At 53.4% G+C, this 24,414-nt stretch overlaps 7 protein-coding genes across 7 annotated transcripts; 4 read left to right on the forward strand and 3 right to left on the reverse strand.

Moving 5' to 3' along the window:
• Positions 1-1,355: 1,355 nt before the first annotated feature.
• HMPREF1120_01261 (NADPH-cytochrome P450 reductase) lies at positions 1,356-3,492 on the forward strand (the record flags this gene model as incomplete). Its single annotated transcript, XM_009155273.1, has 2 exons — positions 1,356-3,134; positions 3,196-3,492. 2 exons carry the CDS (start codon positions 1,356-1,358, stop codon positions 3,490-3,492), a joined length of 2,076 nt encoding a protein of 691 aa, XP_009153521.1.
• A 704-nt stretch (positions 3,493-4,196) lies between these two features.
• HMPREF1120_01262 (uncharacterized protein) lies at positions 4,197-7,954 on the reverse strand. The gene has a single exon (XM_009155274.1). The coding sequence runs from the start codon at positions 7,099-7,101 to the stop codon at positions 4,687-4,689; it is 2,415 nt and encodes an 804-aa protein (XP_009153522.1). The 5' UTR covers positions 7,102-7,954; the 3' UTR covers positions 4,197-4,686.
• A 3,575-nt stretch (positions 7,955-11,529) lies between these two features.
• On the forward strand, positions 11,530-12,937 carry HMPREF1120_01263 (uncharacterized protein; the record flags this gene model as incomplete). Its single annotated transcript, XM_009155275.1, has 2 exons — positions 11,530-12,120; positions 12,182-12,937. 2 exons carry the CDS (start codon positions 11,530-11,532, stop codon positions 12,935-12,937), a joined length of 1,347 nt encoding a protein of 448 aa, XP_009153523.1.
• A 1,365-nt stretch (positions 12,938-14,302) lies between these two features.
• Positions 14,303-17,458, reverse strand: HMPREF1120_01264 (uncharacterized protein). Its single transcript, XM_009155276.1, has one exon. It carries the CDS (start codon positions 17,386-17,388, stop codon positions 14,794-14,796), a length of 2,595 nt encoding a protein of 864 aa, XP_009153524.1. The 5' UTR covers positions 17,389-17,458; the 3' UTR covers positions 14,303-14,793.
• Positions 17,459-17,812: 354 nt separating this feature from the next.
• HMPREF1120_01265 (DnaJ protein, subfamily C, member 8) lies at positions 17,813-18,561 on the forward strand (the record flags this gene model as incomplete). Its single annotated transcript, XM_009155277.1, has 3 exons — positions 17,813-17,875; positions 17,933-17,976; positions 18,030-18,561. 3 exons carry the CDS (start codon positions 17,813-17,815, stop codon positions 18,559-18,561), a joined length of 639 nt encoding a protein of 212 aa, XP_009153525.1.
• A 654-nt stretch (positions 18,562-19,215) lies between these two features.
• On the forward strand, positions 19,216-20,347 carry HMPREF1120_01266 (FMN adenylyltransferase; the record flags this gene model as incomplete). The annotated part of the gene is made up of 2 exons (XM_009155278.1): positions 19,216-19,478; positions 19,546-20,347. The coding sequence occupies 2 exons, from the start codon at positions 19,216-19,218 to the stop codon at positions 20,345-20,347; spliced, it is 1,065 nt and encodes a 354-aa protein (XP_009153526.1).
• A 1,769-nt stretch (positions 20,348-22,116) lies between these two features.
• Positions 22,117-23,769, reverse strand: HMPREF1120_01267 (cytochrome P450 oxidoreductase; the record flags this gene model as incomplete). The annotated part of the gene is made up of 3 exons (XM_009155279.1): positions 22,117-22,720; positions 22,776-23,159; positions 23,210-23,769. 3 exons carry the CDS (start codon positions 23,767-23,769, stop codon positions 22,117-22,119), a joined length of 1,548 nt encoding a protein of 515 aa, XP_009153527.1.
• Positions 23,770-24,414: the final 645 nt, after the last annotated feature.

A 24,414-nucleotide genomic window follows, 5' to 3' on the forward strand; every position in this document is an offset into this window, starting at 1 on the left:
AAATCCTGTTTGTGCGACTCACGACGGCCCGCAGGCAACCTGAACGCAGGCATCGCGGACTCTTTAGCTTCGAGTTTGAGGCCATCATGGCACCTCACGCTCAGGCTGCCTCTTGTAGTCAGCCAGTGATGAGTACCGAACTTGAAAGGTACCAGGTAGTCACGGTGTGTGCAAGTCGGTCCGCGAAATCCAACCGCCAGTGCACCCGCACCGCAGCCCGAGGGCGGGTGACAACAAGATTGGCACATTATTTTCCAAACCTCCTGCTCAAGAACTTGAACTACAACAGTACGAGTAAAGCAAATTATCTCAAACTTGGTAGGATAATTCTATAGCTCCTAGAGCGTAGAATAGTCTAATTATCTTGTAGAATAACCCTATATTGAAGGAGCAGAAGCAGGTTTTGTCTAAAAAGTGCTATGTGTAAGATGCCATTCTTGTTGTCACCCGCCCTCGGCCCAGCGTCGTAGTTGAAATCACAATCAATACACTTCAAGTTGCACTCCGAGTCTTCGGGGCACTTCTACCTCCCCACAAAGGCTCGGAGTATTCCCTGCCACCCCTGGAGCCTTAAGCCCAAGGAAGGACCCCTCGGCCCCCTTCTCTACCTAGGTAGCCGTCACGGTCCCCAGGCGAAACCGACTCCCACCTCCAGTGGCCATTTATTTTGCCGCCCGCCGAAGCCGCACCCTCGTGTAGTCGCAGGACTCTCTGTTGCGGTTGCCCCCCCTTCGACCCAACTTCAAGTTGACTGCAATTCCGCAGTCGGGGCGCTTTAGTTGTAGTGCGGCGTCCTCCTGGCTTCCGGTTCGACTCGTCTGTCTCTCCTGCTTGCCGAACTGCCTGACCTCAGGCTCTCTACCACGACCACTGCCACTGCCACCACTCTTCGATCTCGATCCTCCATATCAAGCCGAGATTCCTGACGTCCTAGACTTCAAAAAGCACTCTGTTCCCCCGACTCCTACTGTGTACAATTACCTACTTAGGTCCTGAACACGCTGCTCGACTCCATCCAGTCCCATCCACTTTTTGTTTTCGAGCAACTGCGCTCCGTCCTCAACTTGAAGTACAGGACCCATCCAACGGACAAAGTTCCGCCGTCATTGGGCCCTACAAGTTCAGCTAGAATCGCAGTCCACCGCATCTCTTGGCCACATCAGGCCACATAAGGCGGGCCCCTCCCGAAGACGCCGTGAATCTCCACGCTGTTCACTTGTTGCCATCAAGTCGGTTTACTTTGTATCTTGTTGCAAGCTTGGCTGCGTTCCAGGTCTAAGACAGCCCAGCGGACATATTCACGACTTGCTACAATCGAAATATCCAGTTCTGCAGCGCTGTCGGGTTCGGTCACCATGGCTCAAGTCGACACCCTGGACATCATTGTCCTCGTGGTGCTCCTGCTGGGCAGCATCGCCTACTTTACGAAGGGAACTTATTGGGGCGTGGCCAAAGATCCGTATGCCACGTCTGCCCTCAATGGCAGTGCCTCCAAGAAGGGATCCCGGAATATTGTGGAGAAGATGGAAGAGTTGGGGAAAAACTGTGTCATTTTCTACGGCTCTCAGACTGGTACCGCAGAAGATTATGCCTCGCGTCTGGCCAAGGAAGGACATGCTCGATTCGGACTGAACACCATGACGGCCGACCTAGAAGACTATGACTACGAGAACCTTGATACCTTCCCCGAAGATAAAGTGGCGTTCTTTGTCCTGGCCACCTATGGCGAAGGCGAGCCCACAGATAACGCCGTCGAGTTCTGGGAATTCATTAACAGCGATCCCCCCCAATTCTCCCAGGGCGAGGAGGACAAGCCCTTGAAAAACCTGAAATATGTAGCGTTCGGGCTCGGCAACAACACATATGAACACTACAATCTCATGGTTCGCAATTTGGATAAGCAATTAACCAAGCTGGGCGCGAAGCGGATTGGCGTCGCAGGCGAGGGAGACGATGGAGCTGGCACCATGGAGGAAGACTTCTTGACCTGGAAGGAGCCCATGTGGGCTGCGCTCACCCAAGCTATGGGCTTGGAAGAACGCGAAGCTGTCTATGAGCCCGTGTTTAGTGTGGAAGAGAGAGACGATCTTTCCCCGGAAAACGACACCGTCTATCTTGGAGAGCCTAACAAGAATCACCTCGAAAACACCCAGAAGGGGCCGTACAACGCCCACAACCCGTTCATCGCTCCCATTGCCGAATCCCGAGAGTTGTTTACCGTCAAGGATCGAAACTGTCTTCACATGGAAATCGATGTCTCGGGCTCCGGCCTCTCTTATACAACTGGTGATCACATTGCCGTTTGGCCTACCAATGCAGGCTTAGAGGTGGACAGATTCCTCAAGACTTTCGGCCTGTACGAGAAAAAGGACAAGGTCATCAGCATGAAAGGTCTAGATCCGACAGCCAAAGTCCCGTTTCCCACCCCGACAACCTACGACGCAGCCGTACGCTACCACATGGAAATTTGCGCTCCTGTCTCCCGTCAGTTCATGGCCACGTTGGCCCCCTTCGCGCCTACCGAGGAAGCCAAGAAGGAAATGGTCCGCCTGGGTTCGGATGCCGACTACTTCAAAGAGAAGGTGTCCTCGCACATGTTGAATATTGCGCAGGCCGTCTCTGCTGTGCACCCCGGCCCTTGGTCCGGTGTGCCTTTCTCTGCTCTGGTCGAAGGTATCCATAAACTTCAGCCACGGTATTACTCGATCTCATCGTCCTCGCTTGTTCAGCCGAACAAGATCTCTATCACTGCCGTGGTCGAATCTGTCCGTATTCCAGGCGCTGGGCATGTTGTCAAGGGTGTCACAACCAACTATTTGTTGGCATTGAAGCAGAAGCAGAACGGAGATCCTGATCCTGAACCACACGGTCTGAGCTACGCCATTACCGGACCTCGCAACAAGTACGACGGTATCCACGTTCCGGTGCATGTCCGTCACTCCAACTTCAAACTCCCCTCCAACCCTAGCAAACCTATCATCATGGTCGGACCTGGTACCGGTGTTGCTCCTTTCCGCGGATTCGTGCAGGAGCGCGCCGAGCAAGCAAAACAAGGTGAGGATGTCGGAACGACTGTCCTCTTCTACGGCTGCCGACGACCATCCGAAGACTGGCTGTACAAGGACGAATGGGAGGTAAGTCAAGCTCATCTGGAATAATGCGACGCGCTTGGGTTCTAACTAACGGTGTTTGTAGGAATACAAGAAGGCTCTCGGAGACAAGCTGATCATTTTCAACGCTTTCTCCCGCGAAGGACCGCAGAAGGTTTACGTGCAGCATCTGATCCAGCAAAACGGCAAACTGATCAACGACCTCCTTCAACAAAAGGCTAACTTCTACGTCTGTGGTGATGCGGCGCACATGGCCCGAGAAGTGAACGATGTTCTCGCTCAGATTATCGCTGCCGAACGAGGGATCGATCAACAAAAGGCGGAACAAGTGGTCAAGAGCATGCGCAGCAGTGGAGTGTACCAGGAAGATGTCTGGTCATAAACGGCGTCGTGTGCGCATTGTCTACATGGCAAGTGCGTGGTGACGTCCTGGGCGTCGACAAGAGAGAGTGCACTATCCGAGATGGGCGCTGCTGCTCTGGGCCCGTTACCGGATCAATCTCGCGCGGATCCTATTCGCATCAATCCGATAGCTTGCAGCCGATACGGAATTCCTTTGGCGCGGAGATTGTCTGGAGGGGGTGGGTATTTGGGAGGTTTCCTACCCGTTCCAACCGCCTGGATGGTCACGCGAACTGTCCGCCGCGCGTTAATCCGACGGCAGAACCATTTCCTCGTGATTTTTTTTGCCAGGCCGGAAGCGGCCCAAAGGTGGATTTTCCGGGTCGGGCAAAGGTTGGGGGCTCAGTCCATCAATGTGGGGTCGTGGTCGGCCATCGCTCGAGAACCCCCCGGGCGCTCCCACAACCACCGCCCACCATCAAAGTATCTCCCGAGACTCGCAAAAGTCCTCCCACTTCGTGTCGCTGCAACAAGCTTGGGCACTGGATGGCCTGCTGCTCACATGACCTTACCACGGCACACTGGCAGGGTATGTGGGGACGTCTTGACCACACACACTGCATCCCGCTGTTCTGCCATTCCGCTCTGGACATATCTTACCCCACGGCACGGCATTCGTCTTTCAGTTTTAAGCTTTCTATTTACGTAGTCTTGCAGGGCCTAATGGTCTTTTGGGAGCCTGGTTTATAGTTATTATGTTGGTAAAGCATCGTGCCCCTTGCGGCATGAAAGACTTTCTGTTACTGATTCGGGGTGAGCGCGTTGGACTGTTCGATTCGTAGCATGCTGGGCAGCTTGTACGGGGCATGGAGCTTTAGTCCAGCCATCGACGAAGGATTAAGGCAAACCAGAGATAGTACAAATAGATGAAAAGACACATATATACTAGGCTTGACTTCTTTTTTTTTCAGAGTTGCATACTACATTCGCATGTGTAGGAGACTATCCCTCTCTTCTCCGCTGCGCTGGGGTCGAGCATAGACCATCAAACAAAGCACGACCAGGATCGAAGCACAACAAGTTCCGGTCGTCGAAAGAGACCCAAGCCTTACAGAGGCAGCTGTCTTGGAACTCTGTCTGTCGAGGGTTCGCGGTTCTGGTCCTCGAAGTCGGACGCCGTCATCACCAGTTGTTCTCCAAGTCGCCCCTTTCTCTGCTCTTGGATCGAAGCGTATCAAGTACTAGTAGGGCTTTGTTGCTCCAAAGCTGCCGTGGCGCGAGCACATGCGTCCTGGAGAGCAACCATGTCTCCGTGGCTTTCTTCGAGGAAAGCGGTCTCATTACTACTCCCATCCGCCTGTGCTTGGGCAGCGGCGGCTGCTTGCTGCAGCAACGACTGCAGAAATCTCGACGAATCGCTGAGCGAGGTGATATATGTGTTAATCCTGGATTTGAGAGGAGAACCAGTTGTTGAGTCTGCTGGCGGCAAATGCGGAAGGATGACGCAGAGCAGATTGAGCGTTGCGACGAAGTAAGGGAGGTCGAGTAGGAAGGAGGACAGGGTGTCCGAGTCCGTGCTGTCTTCTGACTCTCCCTGCCCGCCACTCTCAGACGCAGCTCGTAGACCGGACAAAGTCTGCTGCGGAAGGAGAAGGTCGAGCAGAGTCGCGTCACTCGCGCTGTCTTCTTCGCCATCCGCAGCAGCCGTGTGACCGTCGCTGAGTACCGAGAAGTCGAGGCCATCTGTTCGCGCAAGAGGCTGTTCGTGGACTGTAGCTTGACCTTGGCCGGTGTTCGAGTCTGACTTCGCTTCTTCTTGCCTGCGGATCCAGATGGCGAATTCGTCCTTCAACCACTCGGCACCCACGGCTTTCAGTTGTCCCATTTGCTGGGGTGGCGCCAACGGGATCGGATGCGGCTGCAGCGCCGAAGTGCTCCGCGTGAGGCCCGTCTCTTCATCGATACCCGGCTCTGGATCCGGCTCATCCTCATCTTCAATCTCTGCCCAGTTGGTGCTTAATGTGCTGCCACGAAGTGTCTGGATGATGACGTCCAATCGCACCTTGGGGTCCGGGTAAGCGTGCAATAGTTTCGTGGCGATATAATGCGCTGAATCGCGTAGTGGCGGCCAGGGTGTGATGGAGAAAATCTGCGTCAGTGTGCTTACGAGAAGAAGGAATTTGGCAGGGGAAGGTGGTGCGTCGTTGGCGGACGGGGACAGAATCCGGCGGTATAGAAGCGATAGTTGGGCGTCTAGCAGCGCGGGGTGCGGGATCGAGGGTGTTGCCGAAAGTGGGAAGGAGTGTGCGATCAGCTTCGTCAATTCAGTTGTAGTAAGCAGCGTCGAAGGCGGAGCTGCATGGGTGAAGGCCTCGTAGGCGTAGAGGAAGATGACGCCCGCTCTAGGAAATGGAATCTGAGACGGAGAAGTCGGGTATTCAGAAGGCTCCTGCTCTTTCTGGAGTAGAGAGTCTTCGGCTTCGTCCTCATCCTCTGTTTCATGGATGAGCCTCTTGATTTCTGCTGCAGCGTCTATCTTCAGGTCTTTGCCTAGAGCGCCAAACCTTGCAACCAAAGCATCTCGCTCCTTTAGTTCTGCGATGCTTTCCCAGACCTGGGTCTCGGAGGGCCTGCTTGGTATTATACGTTGGGGCTCAAGCTTTTCCCGCAGGCGAGCCGTCCAGGACATAGACGGATGTTCCTGAGATGAGAGCGATGACAAGTATTCATCGAGTACCTCGAGGAGGACGGCATCAATCAGCCGGGACGTGATCGCTTTCTCTTCTGGTGACGATGTGTTGATCCCTGTTTTTTCTTCTTCCGCCTTGGCCTCTGGATCTGGCAATGGTGCCGAAGCAGCGCTTTCAGTCTGACTAGAACTACCACCCGCACCAGGAACGGTGTCACGGGTGCTGCCGCCTCGTGGAGGAAGGGCCGGACGCCGCTTGCCGGCAAGGGTTTCCAGCATGGTGAGGAAGCACGACGTCGTTGCAGTGGAGATGGGGATTTTGCGATACGCCCCAAGTGCTGCGGGTAGTGATGTTGCGAGGAAACGACTTGGGTATTGTGTCTTGATTCTCGGATGAAGGATGCCGAGCATGTTCAGCAATGCTTGTAGTTTTCGCTGTCTCAATGCATCCGAATCCACTTCAGGCTCTGCTTCAGCCCATTTTGGGCCATCCGAGGGGGTTTCCACACGCTTTCCGGGTTGTGGCATACCTTCCAGTGTCATGGAACCCAGATGGATACGGGGAGCTTCGCCGGCGAAGGTGGGCAGCTCCTCCCCGGCATCACCATGGTCGGAAGCATCAACATCTTCGTCAGAATCTCCTGCTTCTTCGCCCAGCTTCTCTAGCTCTTCGGCTACACGGACAACTACCTCTCGAGGATTACCTCGTCGAGCAACCACTTCCAGACACCGGCTTGCCTCGTCCGGGTTATGATTCAGAAGCGGTAGTAGCAGCTTAAGAAGATCCCATCCAATCTCCTGTGCGAGCGTACCATCATCTTCTCGGAGAAGCTTGGTTAATGTCGGGAGGTTTTGGGGGGTTAGTTGATACTCGAGCATGGTCAGATAGGTGATGTAGTCTGTGGCCGGAGGCAAAGCGGCAACGAGCGGATCCTCCGCCGAGGAGGGCTGAAAAGCCATTTTGGTCACAGACTGATGGATTCAGTTATGCAGCACTGAAGCACAAAGTGAAGATGATTAACTCGGCGGTAAAATATGGGTGGAGGGTATTTGGGAAGCACAGAGGGTGCGGTAGATGGGCCAGCAAGGAACAATGCCAATTGCTAGACTCCAGCAACATAGGAGGTATGTGTGTAGACAACATTCACACAAACACCCCGGCAAGCAAGCTCGAAGAGCGACGAGGTCTTTTCACGAGAGATGGACCAAGAGGCATGAGCTCCGAGGGTGAGGTTGTGTCGCGCCCGTTCTGCTGTAGTTCAAGTTGTCGTTGTTCTTCTGCCACTTCCACTTCAGGTTCTCTCCAAACCGAATCATCGTCATACGGAGGCTTGGCATCACGCTGCGCTGCACACTGCACACTTAGTACTGTTCGACTTGAGTTCAACTTCACTTCCCACACTTCAACGTGCAATGCCAGTTCAATCTCTGGAAGCAGTCTCCTGCAACTCACCCATGCCTGCGCCATGATATTCCTGACCTTATCAGACCCTGCCAGATCCCGCAAGGACCGACGCAGCAGCTCTTCTTTCTCCTACGGCAGGTCGAGGTCACGTGCTCCCCGACTGGGCCTGTATACACCCAGGGCTCGAGTTGATGGTTGTTCATTCTCTCGCAACGGGCTCTGTCCCTATATCAATATAACGGTACAAACCAAGCTGGACCTCTGCTAGGAGAATCCAGGGACTTCAACCGACAGCAATATGGCTGAAGCTCGGCTACAAACGCATCATGACAGGCTATGTGGTCAATAATGGCTGCGGCAGCGCAATTACTGATGGTAAATCCCCACCCGCCTAGTACGACGTCTGTCTTCAGAAACGCACAGCTACGAGTAAAATAAGCATGAACGTTGGGCGGAATGTGTCCCGGGAGTGATACCCAAGGCTGAATGTGGCTTGCGAGGTGGCGCCTCAATTAGGCAAAAACGCTGTCTGAAAACCTTACTGGCTGGTTTGGCTGATGAGCTGTAATGCGGTTAAGGTATGCGAAATTATTCGGCCTTCCCAAACGCGGGCAGTCTGGAGCCAAGAATATCAGCCGAAGTCTGCAACGTGGGACTCCGCTCGCAAGACCAAACATGGCGATCGTTCTTTGGCTCGGTACCTGAAGGGCAATGCGCCATGTATGATTGTCCTTAAACAAGGATGAGAGGAAGCGAAAAGGATCCAATTTTCAACTGCCCGTCTTGGGCTCGCGGAGAATAAGCGCGGCTCGACCCTCTTGGGCTTTGTTTTTCGCCTGTTTGTGTTGCGCGGCCCTTCTCTGACGGCTGTCACCGGCATTGCGAGATCCGGGTTAGAGGCAACTTCCGGTGATCTTTCCTCCCGCCATTCACTAATAGTGTGGACGCCGAATGGGGTGATTCTTTGCCGCAGTTACTCGCTAGTCACGAGGGAAGCCTTCCGTCCTTACCAAGCATACAAGATTAGGAAACGAACCGGCAGTTGGCCTCATAACCACTCTGCCTTACTCGCCAGAACCCTGGCTTTGGGCTCAGCTGCTGGCCTTGTGCGCCACTTCAAAGAACCACAAGATTCGCTGGTATTCAGGCGTTGTGCTACGAATCCAAGCCAGCTGTGGACCAGGCTTATTTCGGAGTAGGCCCATCGCGTAAACACTGAACATGCGCACGCGGCGGCTATTCGCCTGACAGGTGTCGTCTGAAATTATTTATGGAACAGTCCATAGAAGGCGCCTGCCACGGAAAGGAAGCCCATTTTCAGCCTCCAGCGCAAATGATGAGCTCTTGGACATCTCAACAGTATCTGGATAATAATCGACCAATCCGGCGGTGATCAAAACAAAAGAATCAATAGTACAGATTGGGCCCATGCGATATGGCTAGCCAAGCAATTGCTACCCATCCATCCCACACACTAACAAGCGAGAAACCAGTGTGAAAGAGCAAGCCAACAGGAGCGCACACCGGGCTTCGGATCCTCGACACTACCACAAGACCCTAGGCTGGCTGAGAGATATACGTACCCCTCCAAATGCGCCACGGTATTCGGCACGCCCACTGGATGTTATCCCTGCAAGGCTAGTGCGAGCTGAACAAGAAAGGATGGACAGAAGAGAGCTTGTGCTTGCGACTCTCCACCACACCTTTTGAATATAGGACCCGAGTACCGTGCGCGCGAGCAACTATTCTGTATGTCCGGCTTCGTCGCCGAGCGCCAAGATGGGTAGCTCGATCTGCATTCTGGACGACTGAATACGGATCATTTTGTCGGAAGTCTCAGTCCACAATCTGATAAATCGAAATAATGCACGCCGAGGACTCATCATTGTTGAAATCTCCATGGTGATGCCCGATGTCCCAATGCTGATGGTTCGGCCGGCGATACTTTACTCGGTTACCACAGTCAATACAACGTATGTAGGATTTGTGGAACCATGAGTCCACCGGGAAGGTTCTCAGCTCCTCATAGGTTGCACAAGAATGAACTATTCCTGGACCAATATGCAGCCCGGCTGCCAGCACAACAGTATTGAGATTCGACAAGAACACTCCAACCTGGCCTCTGCTGCAAGTATGCATTTGGCAGGATCTACTAGCAGGACAGAGCCGCGAAAAACCTGGGCTCGCCTTAACTGGGTGACCAACCCCATAACCAGCGATTGGGTATCAGATGCTGAACCTTCTTCATAACCTTCACAAAGAAGGACGAACAGAAGGCCTGACATTAGTATTCGAGATCATGTTTGACAGGGAGCCACTATCGGCCTTTTCTTGTTTAGGCATCCCTGGTCTATTTTGTTTCTCCAATGTCTCTCCCTGGTTCCGGGTCTTTGCCAATAATAGGGCAGTGTCCCCATGTCCGTCCTTAACGGTCGGCCTCGTCAATCGCCTACCCTAACATTAACACTATCCCGCCAATGGCCGAGAGTCCTGTGCCGGGCTCCAAAGAGTCGTGATTGGCGTGGCTGTCGTGGCTGCTGGGATCTACGGACCGGGGTTAATGCAGACTCGACCCGCGCTGGAGCCTGACAGCCGGGCCACCATTGGATCTGTCCGGACAGAAGCTTGTGCGCTGATTGCTTTCGCTTGGTGAGGCTTCCTTCTGGGCTTTGACGACGATTCCGGCCATTCAGTTGGAACGGCCGGGGCGGCAATCTGGTTGTTATGTCGTCTGTGGATGTGGCCAAGGTCTCGCTGGGCTTACCGAGACAACCACCGTCTGGTGCTACGGCTCGACAAGGCAGACCATGTCGGCAAAGGCGGCGAAACACCACCCGGGAGCAGGCTGACTGCCAGTCACTGGCACGAATGGACGCCGTGTGGGCGTGTCTGGCATGTCGCAATGGACAGCGGGAGGCCAGGGCCAGTGTCCGTCAGACGCAAAGGCTAACGCAATACTATCCGCAGCCCTTCAGCTCCATGATGGATCCCTGGACCATGTTTTCCCATACCAATGTGGAGCTCGCAGGCGGAACTACTGGGTCAACATGCTTTAGTCGAGCAGATCGTCGCTCTCCATATTCCAAACGAACATGAGGAAATTTGGCATGCAGAACAAGTGTCCGCTTCGCTCGTTCATCTGCATCTTCGGCAGCTGCGGCCCTTGCATGCAGCACAAATGAACAGACGAACGAATGGCTACAGCAAGACTCTGGCAGCTTTGTTGATCTGCCTCTTTTGCCTCCTCATCGACCCCCTCAGCTCTGTTGTGACTTCGGATTGAGGGTGTTGAGTTGAACAACTCCTCGAGCGAAGAGGCCCATCTTGCTTGGGCTCTCTCTGAGACTTTCTCGTTGGTCAAGGATTCGATATTTCTGTGTCGCTCCTTCACGAACATATTGCCATCTTCCTGCCAGATAATCAGTCATTCCTGTTTCTGCTGCCCTGTTCCTGCCGTTGCTCTGATTTCCGGACGGGCAGCTTCCGGTCTTTCCAGTCGATCGTTCGCTACATAGACATCGCGCGCGTGGATTTGGGGCTCATTATTCTCGTCACCATCATCATCGCCAATCTCACCGTTGTCCTGTTTGGTCCATTTCGGTCGCGTGTGAAATCGGGGCCAAAAGGGACAGCGCCTTGTCTAGGTATGCCGCACGACTCGGGTCGATATGTTGTACCCATCCCCTGCTTTAGATCATTGGGCTCCACATGCACATTACTGACATGTTCCCAAGCTTTCGCACGGACGCCTAAATAAGCGTCGGAAGCACTGTCGGGTACTTTGGTCGAGACGCGATACTTACTTCTCGCCGCTGTTATGCGCATACCAAACAACACCCGAGCTCGGACATCCTGAAGACGACCTTCGCTTCAAGCCTGAGGTGACCGTTGTACTGGGGCAGGGAAGAACATTATCTGTTCGAGAATCTGTGGCCAACGTAATAAACACTGGAACTTGCTACATACGGATTGGGATATACCTGATGCAGCATTCACGGCCGCCTCACCTCCCTTCCTTCTGCTCGTCGTTCAAGAAACACCGGTTCAGCATCGACAACTCCAGGTTTACCCTCGACCTCAGCCTGCCGAAACCAATCGCTGCGCCCGCCTGGGCATCTCTTCCTACACCTCCCATGTCCGGTTCTCCCCCACCGGAGCCACCCGTTGAACCTCCACAGATTGCCGGGCGCCGAAGAAAGCGGTCACATACTCCCCCCGTAAGCAACACCACTACTGGCGAGACTGCCGTCACCTCACCTGCGACACCACTGGAACAAACCGCTTCAAGGTTCGGTGTGCATGCAAGAGGTGGTGAAACACTTACAGAAGCTCCCGTACAGCCTGGTCCATTTGCGTTGTCATATCCACATCCAGGATCGTATCAATCCCCTTCAAGCCTACCTACCAGTTCTGTGGGCGGACAAGAGTCTCGCTATGTATTGTCTTCAGTCTCGCCACGGTCCGCACGGAAGGCCAAGGCCCATGTTGCTTCGGCCTGTATCAACTGCAAAAAGAAGCACTTGAGATGCGACAACAGTCGTCCATGCAGGCGGTGTGTTGCAAGCGGGAAAGAGGTAGGTTATTTTCCTCATGTTTATCGGGTCTGTGGTAGGCTGATCGATCAATTATTCACAGGACTCATGTGTTGATGTCGAGCATAAAAAGAGAGGACGACCTCCTTTGAAGCCCGAGGATCCTTCTGCAAGACGAGGCTTTGAAACTACAATGTCCTCTATTGGGGGACCATTGGCAGACCCGATGAGAAGGATGCCCGGCTCCGACGTCTTCCAAACCGCAGGCGGACAGCGAGGGTTTAGGCCTCTGCAAGCATATGATCCGTCAAGAGGACCCCCGTTGAGAGGGCCGCCCTTTCAGTCCATGTATGCTCCGCCATCCATTTCTCCGAGTCCAGCCACTGCACTAGGGACGTTTGTTCCCTCTTCACGACAATACCCGTCTGTGCCTGCGCCGATTCCTGGGTCTGGACAAGCGCCGTTACCGGGACACGGCCCTCAGCCTCCTGACCCTGCACTCAGGCCCATTGCATCCTATTCGGGCGGATATAGTTACCCGCCTCCTCAGGGTCAGATGGGCCCTCCTTCCCACATGCCCTTCGCAAATCCTATCTTTCCACGTCCACCTGAGCGAGGAACAGCATACCATAGGGAGTCACTCCCACCCTTACAGGGTCAAGCAAGTCTTCAACTACCACCTATACGACCGTCTGCGGCTGCGCCAATAGACCCTGCCATTACTCAACCTCCTGGCGCAACCGCCCAACCGCCTCTCCGAGCCGAACGAGGGGTCCGTGAGGAGGGAACGCATGATGAGCCTGATCCAAAACGACCAAAGATGGACATCCAAGGCATTTTAGGGCCTCGGCATGACTGAAGCAGGCCGGCGGCATGGCTTTTTGTCTGTTTTCCACGATATTGACCGAGCATGGCGCACATTTTAATGATCTTGTTGAACTTCACCAACGAGCAACGAACACACTTTTGTCGCTTTGGGGGAAATGGTGGCCCCTTTTCCAAAAATAATGTATAACATATTTTGACGTTATCTTGGCAGTCCGTCTGCGCTGGACGCAGGGGGGCATGACAATCAGGTACGATTCATTGTACGGCGAGCAGGTACGACTTCCAACAGATCGGAAGAGTGCAGATTTTCCATAGGAGAGCGACCATCATCGTCATGGCGATTGCATCTCTGGAGCTCTCCGTTCGGGAAGGGTGTGAAACGAGGACCCTATGCACATACATGCTCTCACGATGACGAGCGTCAGGTCCAGGCTATTGTTTTTTCTGCAATCCCAACTCGTCGCATTACAGTACAGATATCATGGTATTGGTCCACAGCACAAAACTGAGCCGGGATATATGCAGGAACGTCAGCTCAGCCTTTCTGAGATGTTGGAGCCTGTGGGTGCACGTCATTCGCCGAGACATTGGGAAATGATTTTGTCGGTTCCCAACAATCACAATTAAGAGCTTTGGGGTGGAAGGGATGTTATCTTAATGGTGTTTGGGTCTGTTAAGCCGACTGCGTGGCTGGTTGTACAGAACGGCTAAGCAAAAGTGGCTGCCACGGAGCACAATTGGCTTTTTTACGAGGACTGTGCGATACGTTCGTACTGGATGAAATGTTGAATGAGACCATTGGGGCCAAGGAGGGGCAAAAAGGGGCCGCTACCAGTGTCTGGCCTATATGTAGTTTGCTATGAAGCATTTTATGACCTATTTCTTCGGTTGCCACAGACAGCAGAAGCGAGAATATGCCTTACGTCGTGTCCTGGCCTGTCTGTTATATCTTGTTATACCATGGTGGCAGCACAATCCTGCTAGGAGGAGACTAGGAGTAAGTAGTTGGCGGGAGGTATCTCCTATCTTCTATTAGAGTTCAGTAATTGCAATAAGGATCAAGAACACGCACCAACCGAGAGGAAAATACACTGCAGTGGTCAGATGGGTTTAATTGTCTTGGCTATTTGGATTCTTGGGACCTCCGTAATTAGGACTCTTCCGTGAGGAATCGGATATTGACTTGTAAGATGGACATATCTCGGCTCGATTATTACAATTGATGGAGTATCAACACTTTCTTTGGCCGCTGGCAAGCAAGCAACAAGACCGGACTTTGTTGACACCTACCGTCTGTACGCAGCAGACCTTGGCATATCTTCTCCGACAATATATCCTCTTTACAACCATCTATATCCCGTGCACACCAGACACGTACCCACAACGATGTCGGGGGCTGTGTACCCAGGTAGCTTCTCCAGTCTTCACGCCTATGGGTACTGTACGGTCGGGTATGCAGGGAATGTACTGTAGGTAGATAATAAATGTAGGTATGTGGGAGGTAGGAGTGTCTGTGGGGTTCATTGAAGTAGTCTTTGTGATTATTATATATAGATAGCACCTTCCAGCGATGGGGACCAGGCCAGAGACATCGTTCGATTGACCGCTTGCCGAGTGAGCTCTTCCGTCCTGTTTTGTGAAGGAATAGGACGCTTCTCTGGTCATTTCCAAGGCGAGGGATTGGGATGGACGGGGAGGCTTTCTGGCTGATACCGAAAGTAAGGTCCTTTTGGAGTCCTGAGCGAAAAGGGGTATAATCCCGCAAGAGTATGTACGGTATACAGTGGTGGGATAAACTTTCTCCCACTTACTAACTAGTAGCCTATCCAACGGAGACAAATAGTGATTCAAGTAGTAGTCGGGTCGAAAATACTGTGACTACTACCATTACGTCGTCGTCGTCGTCGCAAGCAGCCCGGACGCCAAGGCCTCGAGGTCCTCGAGCGTTTGCGGTTCTGCTGTTGCTGCTTCCACGTGGCGGGCACTCTTCGCCTTCCTGCTCTTCGTCTTGTGACGGTCTGCTGTCGTCTCGTCCTCATCATCCGAAGCCGGATCTTCGAACCATTTCCGCTGTCGTTTCGACGGCGGCGGTTGCTCCAATGAGGGCCGTTGGTCTTCTTCTTCGTAGTCCTCGTCTTCAGCCGTAGCCAGCCGTGGCGGCGCCATGAGTTCCCTTTCGGTCTCGAGCTCGCGTCTCTCTCTTTCCTTTCTCTTCTCTTTCTTCTCGCGTCTCTTGGCCCGTGCAATCTCCTTGTCGACTTCGTCCATTTCGCGGGCCCGCTCGCGCTCGCGCTCCAGGAACGCGCGCTTCTCGGCCTCGGCGGCTTCGGGTCCAAACTCGCTTTCGTCGCGGTACGCCTTCTTGTCCTTGGGCGTGTCGGAGTCGCTGTCGAATGTCAAATGGGCGCCGCGGCCTTTGAATTTAAGTAGTTTTTTGCGGGACTTCAGGAGTTTTTCGCGTCGGTGCGAGTCGATTACTAGGGGTTCCGCGGCTGGGTTGTCTGAGAGTTTGATGGTTTTGACTTTCACGCCGTTGGCGTCTGTTTCGCCGCCGCTGACGTTATGGTGGCTTGAGGAGCGACGGCGGCGCTTTTCGGAAGATGGTTTGTTGATTGTTGATTCGGCGTCTGATTCGGATTCTGATGCAGAGTCAGAGGAGGAGGAGGAAGGACGACGACGGTCGCCTTGATGGTCGAGGGCTGCGTCGCCGGCGTCGAAGCGTCGCTTGACTGATAAAAAGTCCATTTCGTTGTCTTCGTTGTCGTCATCCCCAGACGCGGCTCCATCTTCGTCGTGTTCAACTAATTTCGTGTAATGCTCGGCGAGAACGTCCTGGTTCTGTCGCTCGAACATGCGGTCGTATTTGGTCCTGACGCCGTCTTTCTTCTTTTGCTTGCGTTCGCCGTTTTCATCCTCACTACCTTCGCTCTCGAGCGCGGCCAGCAGTTGTCGTGGTGCATTCTTTCGGGCCTTTGCGTCCTCGCCCTTGACGAATTTCACTCTCGGCGTTCCAGGAAGTCCTAGACTGGCGGCGAAAGCTTCGAGGTCTAGTTTCTTGAGGTCGAAGGTCTCCTTGTCCTTTTGGACGTGCACGCTGCGCACATAGCTGACAAAGGCCTTCTGGCCCAGGTATTTGAGCTCCGGGTCCTTGAAACACATGTTCTGCAGCTGAGTTTTGATCGTCTGCTGCATCTTCTTCTGCCGGACGTTGATCTTTTCCACAGTTACTTTCTTCCTCTCCAGCGCTTTCAGCATGCCTTCCTCTTCACTGGGGTCCACAAACATGACTGCTCGCCCGTCCCGCTCGTACCGTGCCGTGCGACCCACGCGATGGATGTATGTCTCTGCATCTTCGGGGCAGTCTACTTGGACGACCCAGTCAACCGAGGGAAAATCCAAGCCTCGTGCCGCAACGTCGGTCGAGAACAGACATGCGTATTTGCTGTTGGAGAACTTGGTCGTGATGTCTAAGCGGGCAGTCTGCTTTTGTCGCCCGTGTAGGTGAAGCAGGGGGATACCCGGCTGCAGGTGCCGGAAGGCTTCGTAGACGAAACGCACTTGTTTGCCACTGCTCAGGAAGACCAAAATCTTCTTCTTGACGTTCGCGCGGATAAACGACCACAGAACGTCGAGCTTCTCGGCCAATGGGGTGACAATGTAGTTCTGTTGGAGGGTCGAGGGCGTGGCACTTTCGGCTCCCTCGTGCACAGACACAAACTCGGGGTCAGTCAGACTGAGTCGAGCCAGATCAGAAACCCTCTTTGTTTGCGTTGCGCTGAACATCAGCGTCTGCCTTTCCCGTGGAAGATGTTCGATCAGCGCATCAAGAGTGGCCTTGAATCCCATGTCCATGATTCGGTCGGCCTCGTCCAGCACCAGCATTTGCAGATTGCCAATGTCGAGCTCGGCCGTTTGATCCATGTGTTGTAGCATCCTGCCCGGAGTGGCCACCAGGATATTCATCCGTCCCAGCCGGTCCCGTTCCTCTTGTAGACTTTTCCCGCCGATCACCAATCCGGCCGAAAATGTATGGTTGCGTCCGACCTTTCGCAGCACCTCGAATATCTGGATCGCCAATTCTCGAGTCGGCGAGAGAATAAGAGCCCCAAGGCCATCGTACCCGGTCCATCTTTTGCGGTAGAGGTTTTCAAGTACAGGCACGAGAAACGCAAGAGTCTTGCCAGACCCGGTCTTTGCGGCGCCCAAAATGTCAGCCCCTTGTAATGCCAACGGGATGGTTCGACTTTGAATCGTCGTCATGGTCTTGAAATGTGATGCGGCGAGGCCATCCTGTGTCGCGGCGGACAGTGGTAAGTCTGTGAAGAGTTCTGGCGGCGTCGAAGCCTTGGGGTCCAACTCGGCCACTCTTTTCGACAGGGCTTCCAGATCCTCCTCTTCCCTCTTGCGCTTGAGGAGTCTGGGCCGCTGGAATGGTTTTTGGGGCCCTTGACCTCCTTTGCGGCGGCCTGGAGGCGGCGCCATATTGCCAGATGATTGGAGTGTGGATGTAAAGTATAGACAAAGTAGTGAGGCAGTTCAAATCGGTTGCGGGCGATGAGAGAAGTTTCCAAAAAATCTTTGGTCCCGTGACCGGGAGTGCTTATCGATAAGAGAATACGGTCGATCAGCTGTGACGGCGAGAATCCACTGCAGTGGCACATGCGCAATGAACCACTCGTAGCGCATAGCACATGTAGTGCAACGATTGTAGTCCAACTTGCCGCCGTGCTTGCGCAAATCATCTACAAGGCGACTACTTGTCTCTGCTTGCTGCCGCGTCCAGTCCTCTATCTGACTGTCGCTCTTTGCATTTGACCAGGGCGTTTGGTGTTCTGTCATTCTTCTTGCGCCCAGCCATCCCGCAGCCTGATCTAGTCATTGGTAAGCCGCAAACTACCAGCCCAAAATGGCTAATGATGAATCCGATGCTCTTGACGTGCTTGAGAAGGAAGCAAAGGAGTATGACAAGGTACGTGTCCGTGGAACAATCTGGCCGAGGCCGCTGACTTCTAACGCGACCATCTAGGATGCCGAAATTGATCGGATCCTCAAAGCCTTTAAACTTGATGCGTAAGTGCTTTGGGCCTTTTCTGGGATGTACAGTCCACTGACTCCTGTTCCAGCTACGCTGTTTTAGACCTGCAGCCTGGTGTCCCCGAGTCCGACATCAAAAATGTATATCGCAAAAAGTCGCTACTAATCCATCCGGACAAGACCAAGAACCCACTAGCGCCCGAAGCGTTTGACCGCCTGAAGAAGGCTCAAGTGGCTTTACTGGATGAGAAACAGCGGCAGCATCTGGACGAATGCATAGCTGATGCTCGGCATCTGCTCATGCGCGAGCACAAATACACAGTCGACTCGGAAGAGTTGAAGACCGAGGAGTTCAAACAGGAATGGAGGAGGAAGACCGTCGAGGTTCTCGTCGAGGCTGAGGCGCGGAGACGAAGACAGATGAAGGCCAGAATGCAGGAAGAGGGTCGAGAGAAGGCCAAGGAGGACGCCGAGATTGAAGAGAGAAAACGGAAGCGAGAGCACGAGAAGAAGTGGGAAGAGACCCGCGACGAACGGATTGGTAGCTGGCGTCAGTTTCAGAAAGGCGTCAAGAAGGGAGAGGAGCAAAAGAAGAAAAAGAAACTGAAAGTGCTAGGTTGATTGATTTCGCTTCCGTACACCTCAGGCTGTCGATGATATGATCATAAGATAGAGGGAAAAAAGGGGTTCGTCCTATTGAGCGTCGACGGGGGGTTCCGGGGTAGATCGTTATTTGAGGCTCGTTTGGCTCTGCAACTTGAATCCCCAAGAGCGCTGATTCGTGCGAATATCGACTGGTAGTTCTCATTGTCTGTATGTTCTGTATGAACGGTCCTCATTCGAAGCAATCGAGCCTTAGCCGAGAGAAGTAGTGTTGCGGCCACTCGTCGCACAGCAAGCTCGAGGGGTTGTCTTGAGGCTCACATCCACAGAGCTGGCCATAACGAGACTTTCTCTTAGTCGACCATGGGAATGCTGTTGAAGCAGCTAGCACTAGACGACTGTCAGGTCGCCTCGTGCCTGTACCTCGTTATTCGTACTTCAATCGGCGGCTCCGAGCCCGACTCGGCTGTCTACTGTAACTTCCCCACACCTCGGAGAAGTGAAGAGACTCACTACTGGCATCATTTCCCATGTTCCACGGCTCACCATCCACCGCCTACTCGACTTCGACCTTGTCTGTTCTGCTTCACTCTGGTGACTAGATACAATCGCATTTGCTGTCAAGCTGTGTGTGTGCCTTGTCGTGTTCATCCTTCTGCCCATGCCTTCGTCATGACCGATACGTCGCTGCCGCCCAACGCCCCCATGACCAACGGCAACGTCGTGCCTGGTCATGGAGAAGCAGATGCATCCTCACATACGAACAACACCGACACGACAACGCCCTTGCCTTCTCTCCAAGACATTTGCGCACTGGTCAATGGCCAGGTCAACGACTTCCTGGCCGCTTCTCCACCGGACGAAGTGACGAAGCGGACTCAAGAGCAGGCAAAGATTGCGCTGGAGGTGATATCCAAAGCATTAGAGGATTACGAGTGAGCGCACCCAACATACCTAAGCAATCGAGGTGGCAATACTGACACTAGATTGTTTTCCTGGCAGGTTCGGCACGCTGTCTTTGTCCTACAACGGCGGTAAAGACTGTTTAGTCTTGCTCATTCTATATCTCGCCGTGCTGCACACCCACTACACACGACCCAGCAGCCGACGGAAACAAGACCAGCAAGAGGCGGAGCAAAATCCAACTTCACAACCCCCTTTAAAAGAATTTCCGCAATCCATCCCAGCCATCTATGCTAAACCGCCAGACCCGTTCCCCGCGGTCACTGAGTTCGTCGAGTACTCGTCTAAACTCTACCATCTCGACCTGACACACATATCGACGAATCCGGGGCCACGACCACGAGAAAGATCGCATTCCAACCCACCCCTGAGACACACATCGTTGCCGGCTCTCTCGGATCTGGATCGACTCGAGCACGAAATCGCCGCGCCCAAACCCATCATCTCCTTCCGCGATGCCTTTGCATTATATCTGACGGCGAACCCTCAGATCCGGGCCATTTTCGTGGGCACTCGTCGAACCGATCCTCACGGCAGCAAGCTGACGCACTTTGACCCAACGGACCACAACTGGCCGAAATTTATGCGCATCCATCCCATCATCGACTGGCATTTATCCGAGATCTGGTGTTTCTTGCGATCCCCACACCTCAAGGATCCATTGACCGGCGGCCCATTGAGGTATTGTCCCATGTATGATGAAGGGTACACCAGTCTTGGAGGCATCAATGATACCTTGAAGAATCCAAAGTTGAGGTATGTCGACGAAAATGGTGTCGAACGGTATCGACCAGCCTACGAGATGACTCAAGATGAAGGCGAGAGACTGGGCAGGGAGTAGGAGTGCCTCGAGAAGGAGCACTTCACCAAGGGCAGCCGCGCAAAAGCCCTTGCTTGTTTTTCTCAACCTTTGGCGTCGTCGAGATATTATGCCAGCGCCAGCTACATTCTTGCTCTCCTGCTCTCAGTTTGGAGCAAATGCCGCAAGACACCCCAGGCCAGCCACGTATCATGTCAGGGGCGTATTGAAGAAGAAGTGTGTCTTGAATCGATCGGTCAAGCGGTATCAGGGAAGTGATCCTGGTCCTTCATTTGGCTTGAAGCGTTGGCCTGTACAGGCTCGGATGGCTCAAAAGGAACGGCCAGCCGCCGACCATGATGATGATCAGTTCTGTTGAGACATGCACAACAAGAGAGCATGACAAAAAGATATTGTGGTAACGGCTTGTTTGAGCTGACGGGAGATACCCAAAAGTGGCAGACCGGCCTATCGGGCTTTGCGTTACGAGTGGAAGGAGGGTTACAATGCTAGAGAATCTAGAAATGCGTCTGAGACAAGCAAAGCAGCTTGGAAAGAGACGCAGACTGCCGGTAGGCAATTCTGACATACTAGAATCATGCCAATCGACCAACCAACCCTGGGCGACAAGACAACACCATGACTGCCGGCGGTGTAGAAAAGAAAAGGAAGGCGAGAAGGGTTTGAGACGAACGAGAACTCGAACATGAGCATATCCGAACCCGGAAACAGGGTCGTCCTAGAGATATATCCTGTGAAGCATTCCATGCCTGGTATACAAATAGATGTGTAGACATGTGGATATCTGTAGTCTCTTACCCTGGGCACAGAGCAGGAATTCATAATTCCTGGAGTTTGTCCAGCCATGACTTCTCCACCTGGAATGGGAAGGTTCCTCAGTCGCTATCGTGACAGGGATAGTAAGTGAATAGCCGCAGCAGTAGTAGTGACGGTGAACACCAGCGTCCAATCATGGTACCGAACACTTAACTATCGCCTCCACAACATGTATAAATATCTGACTTCTAAGAAACACTTCCAATATCGCAAAGACCCCTAGGAGGTGAAAGTACGCCGCTTGACAGAGTAGGATCTCCCGATCCGATGGTCGAGTTGGAAGCCTTGCTCCTAGGCGCCGTGTAAGCCTCGACCGAAAGCACAATGATTTTGGCCCCTTTGGCCCCCAGATGACATGGATATGAACCCTTATTCAAACCCCCTATGACCCTAGGATCCCGTTTCGAGACACGTCCCCCACAAAGCCTGGTTCGACCGGTCAATAGTGAGCCCCGGAGTTACTTGGCCCAGCCAGGAGGCCATCCCCCAACGATACGCCGACTGTCCAATTCGAGGACTCCGTTCCTACTACAGGCTCAAGGCCCTAATCCCGGAGAACACCGCCTCCAAATGAGGGCACGGTTTCACTTCCCGCAACCCCCGACCGAGGGGTTTGTGGAAAAAGTTTTTGTTCTCCTTCAAAGATCAAGTTTATGCCCGAGGCTGAGGTTGGCGATGCCACTATACTGTATTAGTACTAGCGCAGCCTGACCGGACAGCCGCACTTCACGTGACGTATGTAGCACCACCAATCAAATGGGCTCTCCTTCCCTCGGAAATCCGACAACTTCGAGAAGCTGGGCTTACAGTATGGACCATCAATGGCTTGTATGTTGTAGTACCTATATATACACGCTTTATCCAACGGCTTGATTACTCTCGCTCCCGGATACGGCTGTCCGATTACCAGTCTTCTCTCCGGCTTGTCAGCCGCCAGCAACATATGGCGGGAGTCATGCGTGAGTTGGCTGACCTCACTTCGACATGTTGCGTGGTGTGACGCGCACCAGAAGACCTTCCTGCTTGACGAACCATGCATTGTGCGTGCGCCATGTTTGACCCTCCTCCCACAATTCGAGCTGGAATTTCCTCAGCACAGATGGAACCAGCTTGTGCAGCTCGGCCAGGGAGATGTTCTTTCCGATGCACGTGCGGGTCCCTGCTCCGAAGTGCAGCATATACTTGTCCATGGCGGCTGCGTTGTCTTCGAGCCACCTGCCCGGGCGGAACTCTGCGGCATCCGGTCCAAAGATGGAAGTGTCGTAGTGGACCACCGCCGCGTTCATGCCCACACGGTATCCCCCTGGGATATATTGCCCAACAAGCTCAAGACCTTCAGCAGGAACCATGCGACTCATGGTCAGTCCGACGCTCGGGTGTAGTCTCATAGCCTCCTTGATACAGGCACACAGAAGAGGGAGCTTGTTGGCCTCAGCGTATTTGACAGGTGAACTGAGCTCGCCCTTTTCTGCGGCTTGATCAAGCTCCTGCATGAGTTGCTTGTAGACAGACGGGTTCTTGAGGAGATGGTAGAAGACGGAGCGCAAGGCAATGCCAGTGGTATCTGATCCAGCGAACCTGAGCGATGTTAGCTTGTCACGGTGAGTTTGATCTTTTCAGACAAGGAGCTTACAAGGCAATCCAAGCTTCCTGCTCGATTTCCGGCATATTGAAGTCGACCTTTTCGCCCTTCTCCTGGTGGATTGTGTACAACTGCTCGAGAATGTCGGTCCTGTCTTTACTTTTTGCCTCCTTCCCTTCAGAAAAACGTTTGGCTGCACACTTCCTTGCCGCTGTTGCAATGGTATCGATAGCCTTCACGGCTTTGAGAGACCCAGGCACGGCGATCGACGAGGCGAGAATCAGTGGTCGAACGTATGTCGGCACCACCGCGGTCATGCACAGAAAAGGTAGCAACAGGTCCAGAGAATGGATCCACGATTCATGATCACTTCTCGTCTCCATGAAACCAAACATACGCCCGAAATACAGTTCGCCAATCACATCGAACGCGTACCTTGGTAAGTCAGCATCCGAGGCTTCACGAGGGTTCCAAGCTTTACATACATTTGCACCCATCTACCCAGGTCGAAAGGCTTTTTCCCGTCCTGATACTCGGCCATTCGCTCGAGGAACAGCTCGGTACATTTATCAATGTACTCCTCGGACCTGAGCACGTTGCTCAGAGTGTACACATGGTTGATGATGCGTCGCCTCTCGGCGTGGACCTTATCGTTGACACATGTGAACATATCTGGGTGCTTGCTGAAGTTCTGGTTGTTCCAGACCGTGTAGAAGTCGGTCTTCTCGAGAGCTCCTTGGGTGCGATAGATGGTCTTGATGGCATCTGGATAGGCGCATGCAACTTCATTCGGGGCAATCCTGATGAGTGGTCCATATTTGGCATGCAGGCGCCGTTGGACATGTTCCATATCTCCCCGAGCAATCCGGATCAGGTACCATAGTCGACTTACGGATGCCAGCCATGGCCCTGGGATCTTGTGGAGGGGATGGAAGTTCCTGGTATACACAATCCAAAGGACCCAGTATATGACCAGGGCGCCTGAGAGCAAGAGAAGAGAAGAGAGCGAGAAGAGGTTGCCAACCCCGGCCAAAAGAGTGACCATCTTGGAACAGACGGTTGCTCACAAAGAATAGACAAGCTCCCAACGTACAGCGAAGACAAGGGAAACTTTGCTCAGGAGCAAGAGAACTGTTTTTCCGAGGCAGTTCAAGGATGATATACCAGCACCCCCCCATTGCACCCTGGAATGCACTTTTACACGAAACAACCGTCTTCACCTTGGCCGGAGCAGGCCGCTGTTAACTGCCGACCTCCTATTTTCGATTAGAGGAGCAGCATGCCCACCGTGGTTCTGGTTGTATACGACAACTATGCTGGACTACTCACCACTAGTTTTGATAAGCCAGTTTATCTAAAGCCAAAATGTGAGGCAAATGCTCTGGAGATGCCGACGTCCACTGTCACTGGGCGGTTTCATGATGGGCCGACAGAATTCCGCGAGACCCAGTAGCATAACGGTCTACTTATCCCTGCTAGGCTTGCGTCTTATTCTCTCGACTATTGCAGAGTTCGGATGCGATCAACATAGGATACTCTCGTCTCGGGCAGACCCTTGACATCCTAGGACGTTTTCCTGTTTGTGGAAGGCCCGCGTACCATTCTCAAATGCAAAACATCTCCACCATAGGGTCGAAGTGGAGAGGGCAGGCCGTTGCCCCATTTTCCAGGGGAAGGGTTTCACTGAGTG

This window comes from Exophiala dermatitidis, assembly GCF_000230625.1.
Source record: "Exophiala dermatitidis NIH/UT8656 unplaced genomic scaffold supercont1.1, whole genome shotgun sequence".
Taxonomy (NCBI): Eukaryota; Fungi; Ascomycota; class Eurotiomycetes; order Chaetothyriales; family Herpotrichiellaceae; genus Exophiala; species Exophiala dermatitidis.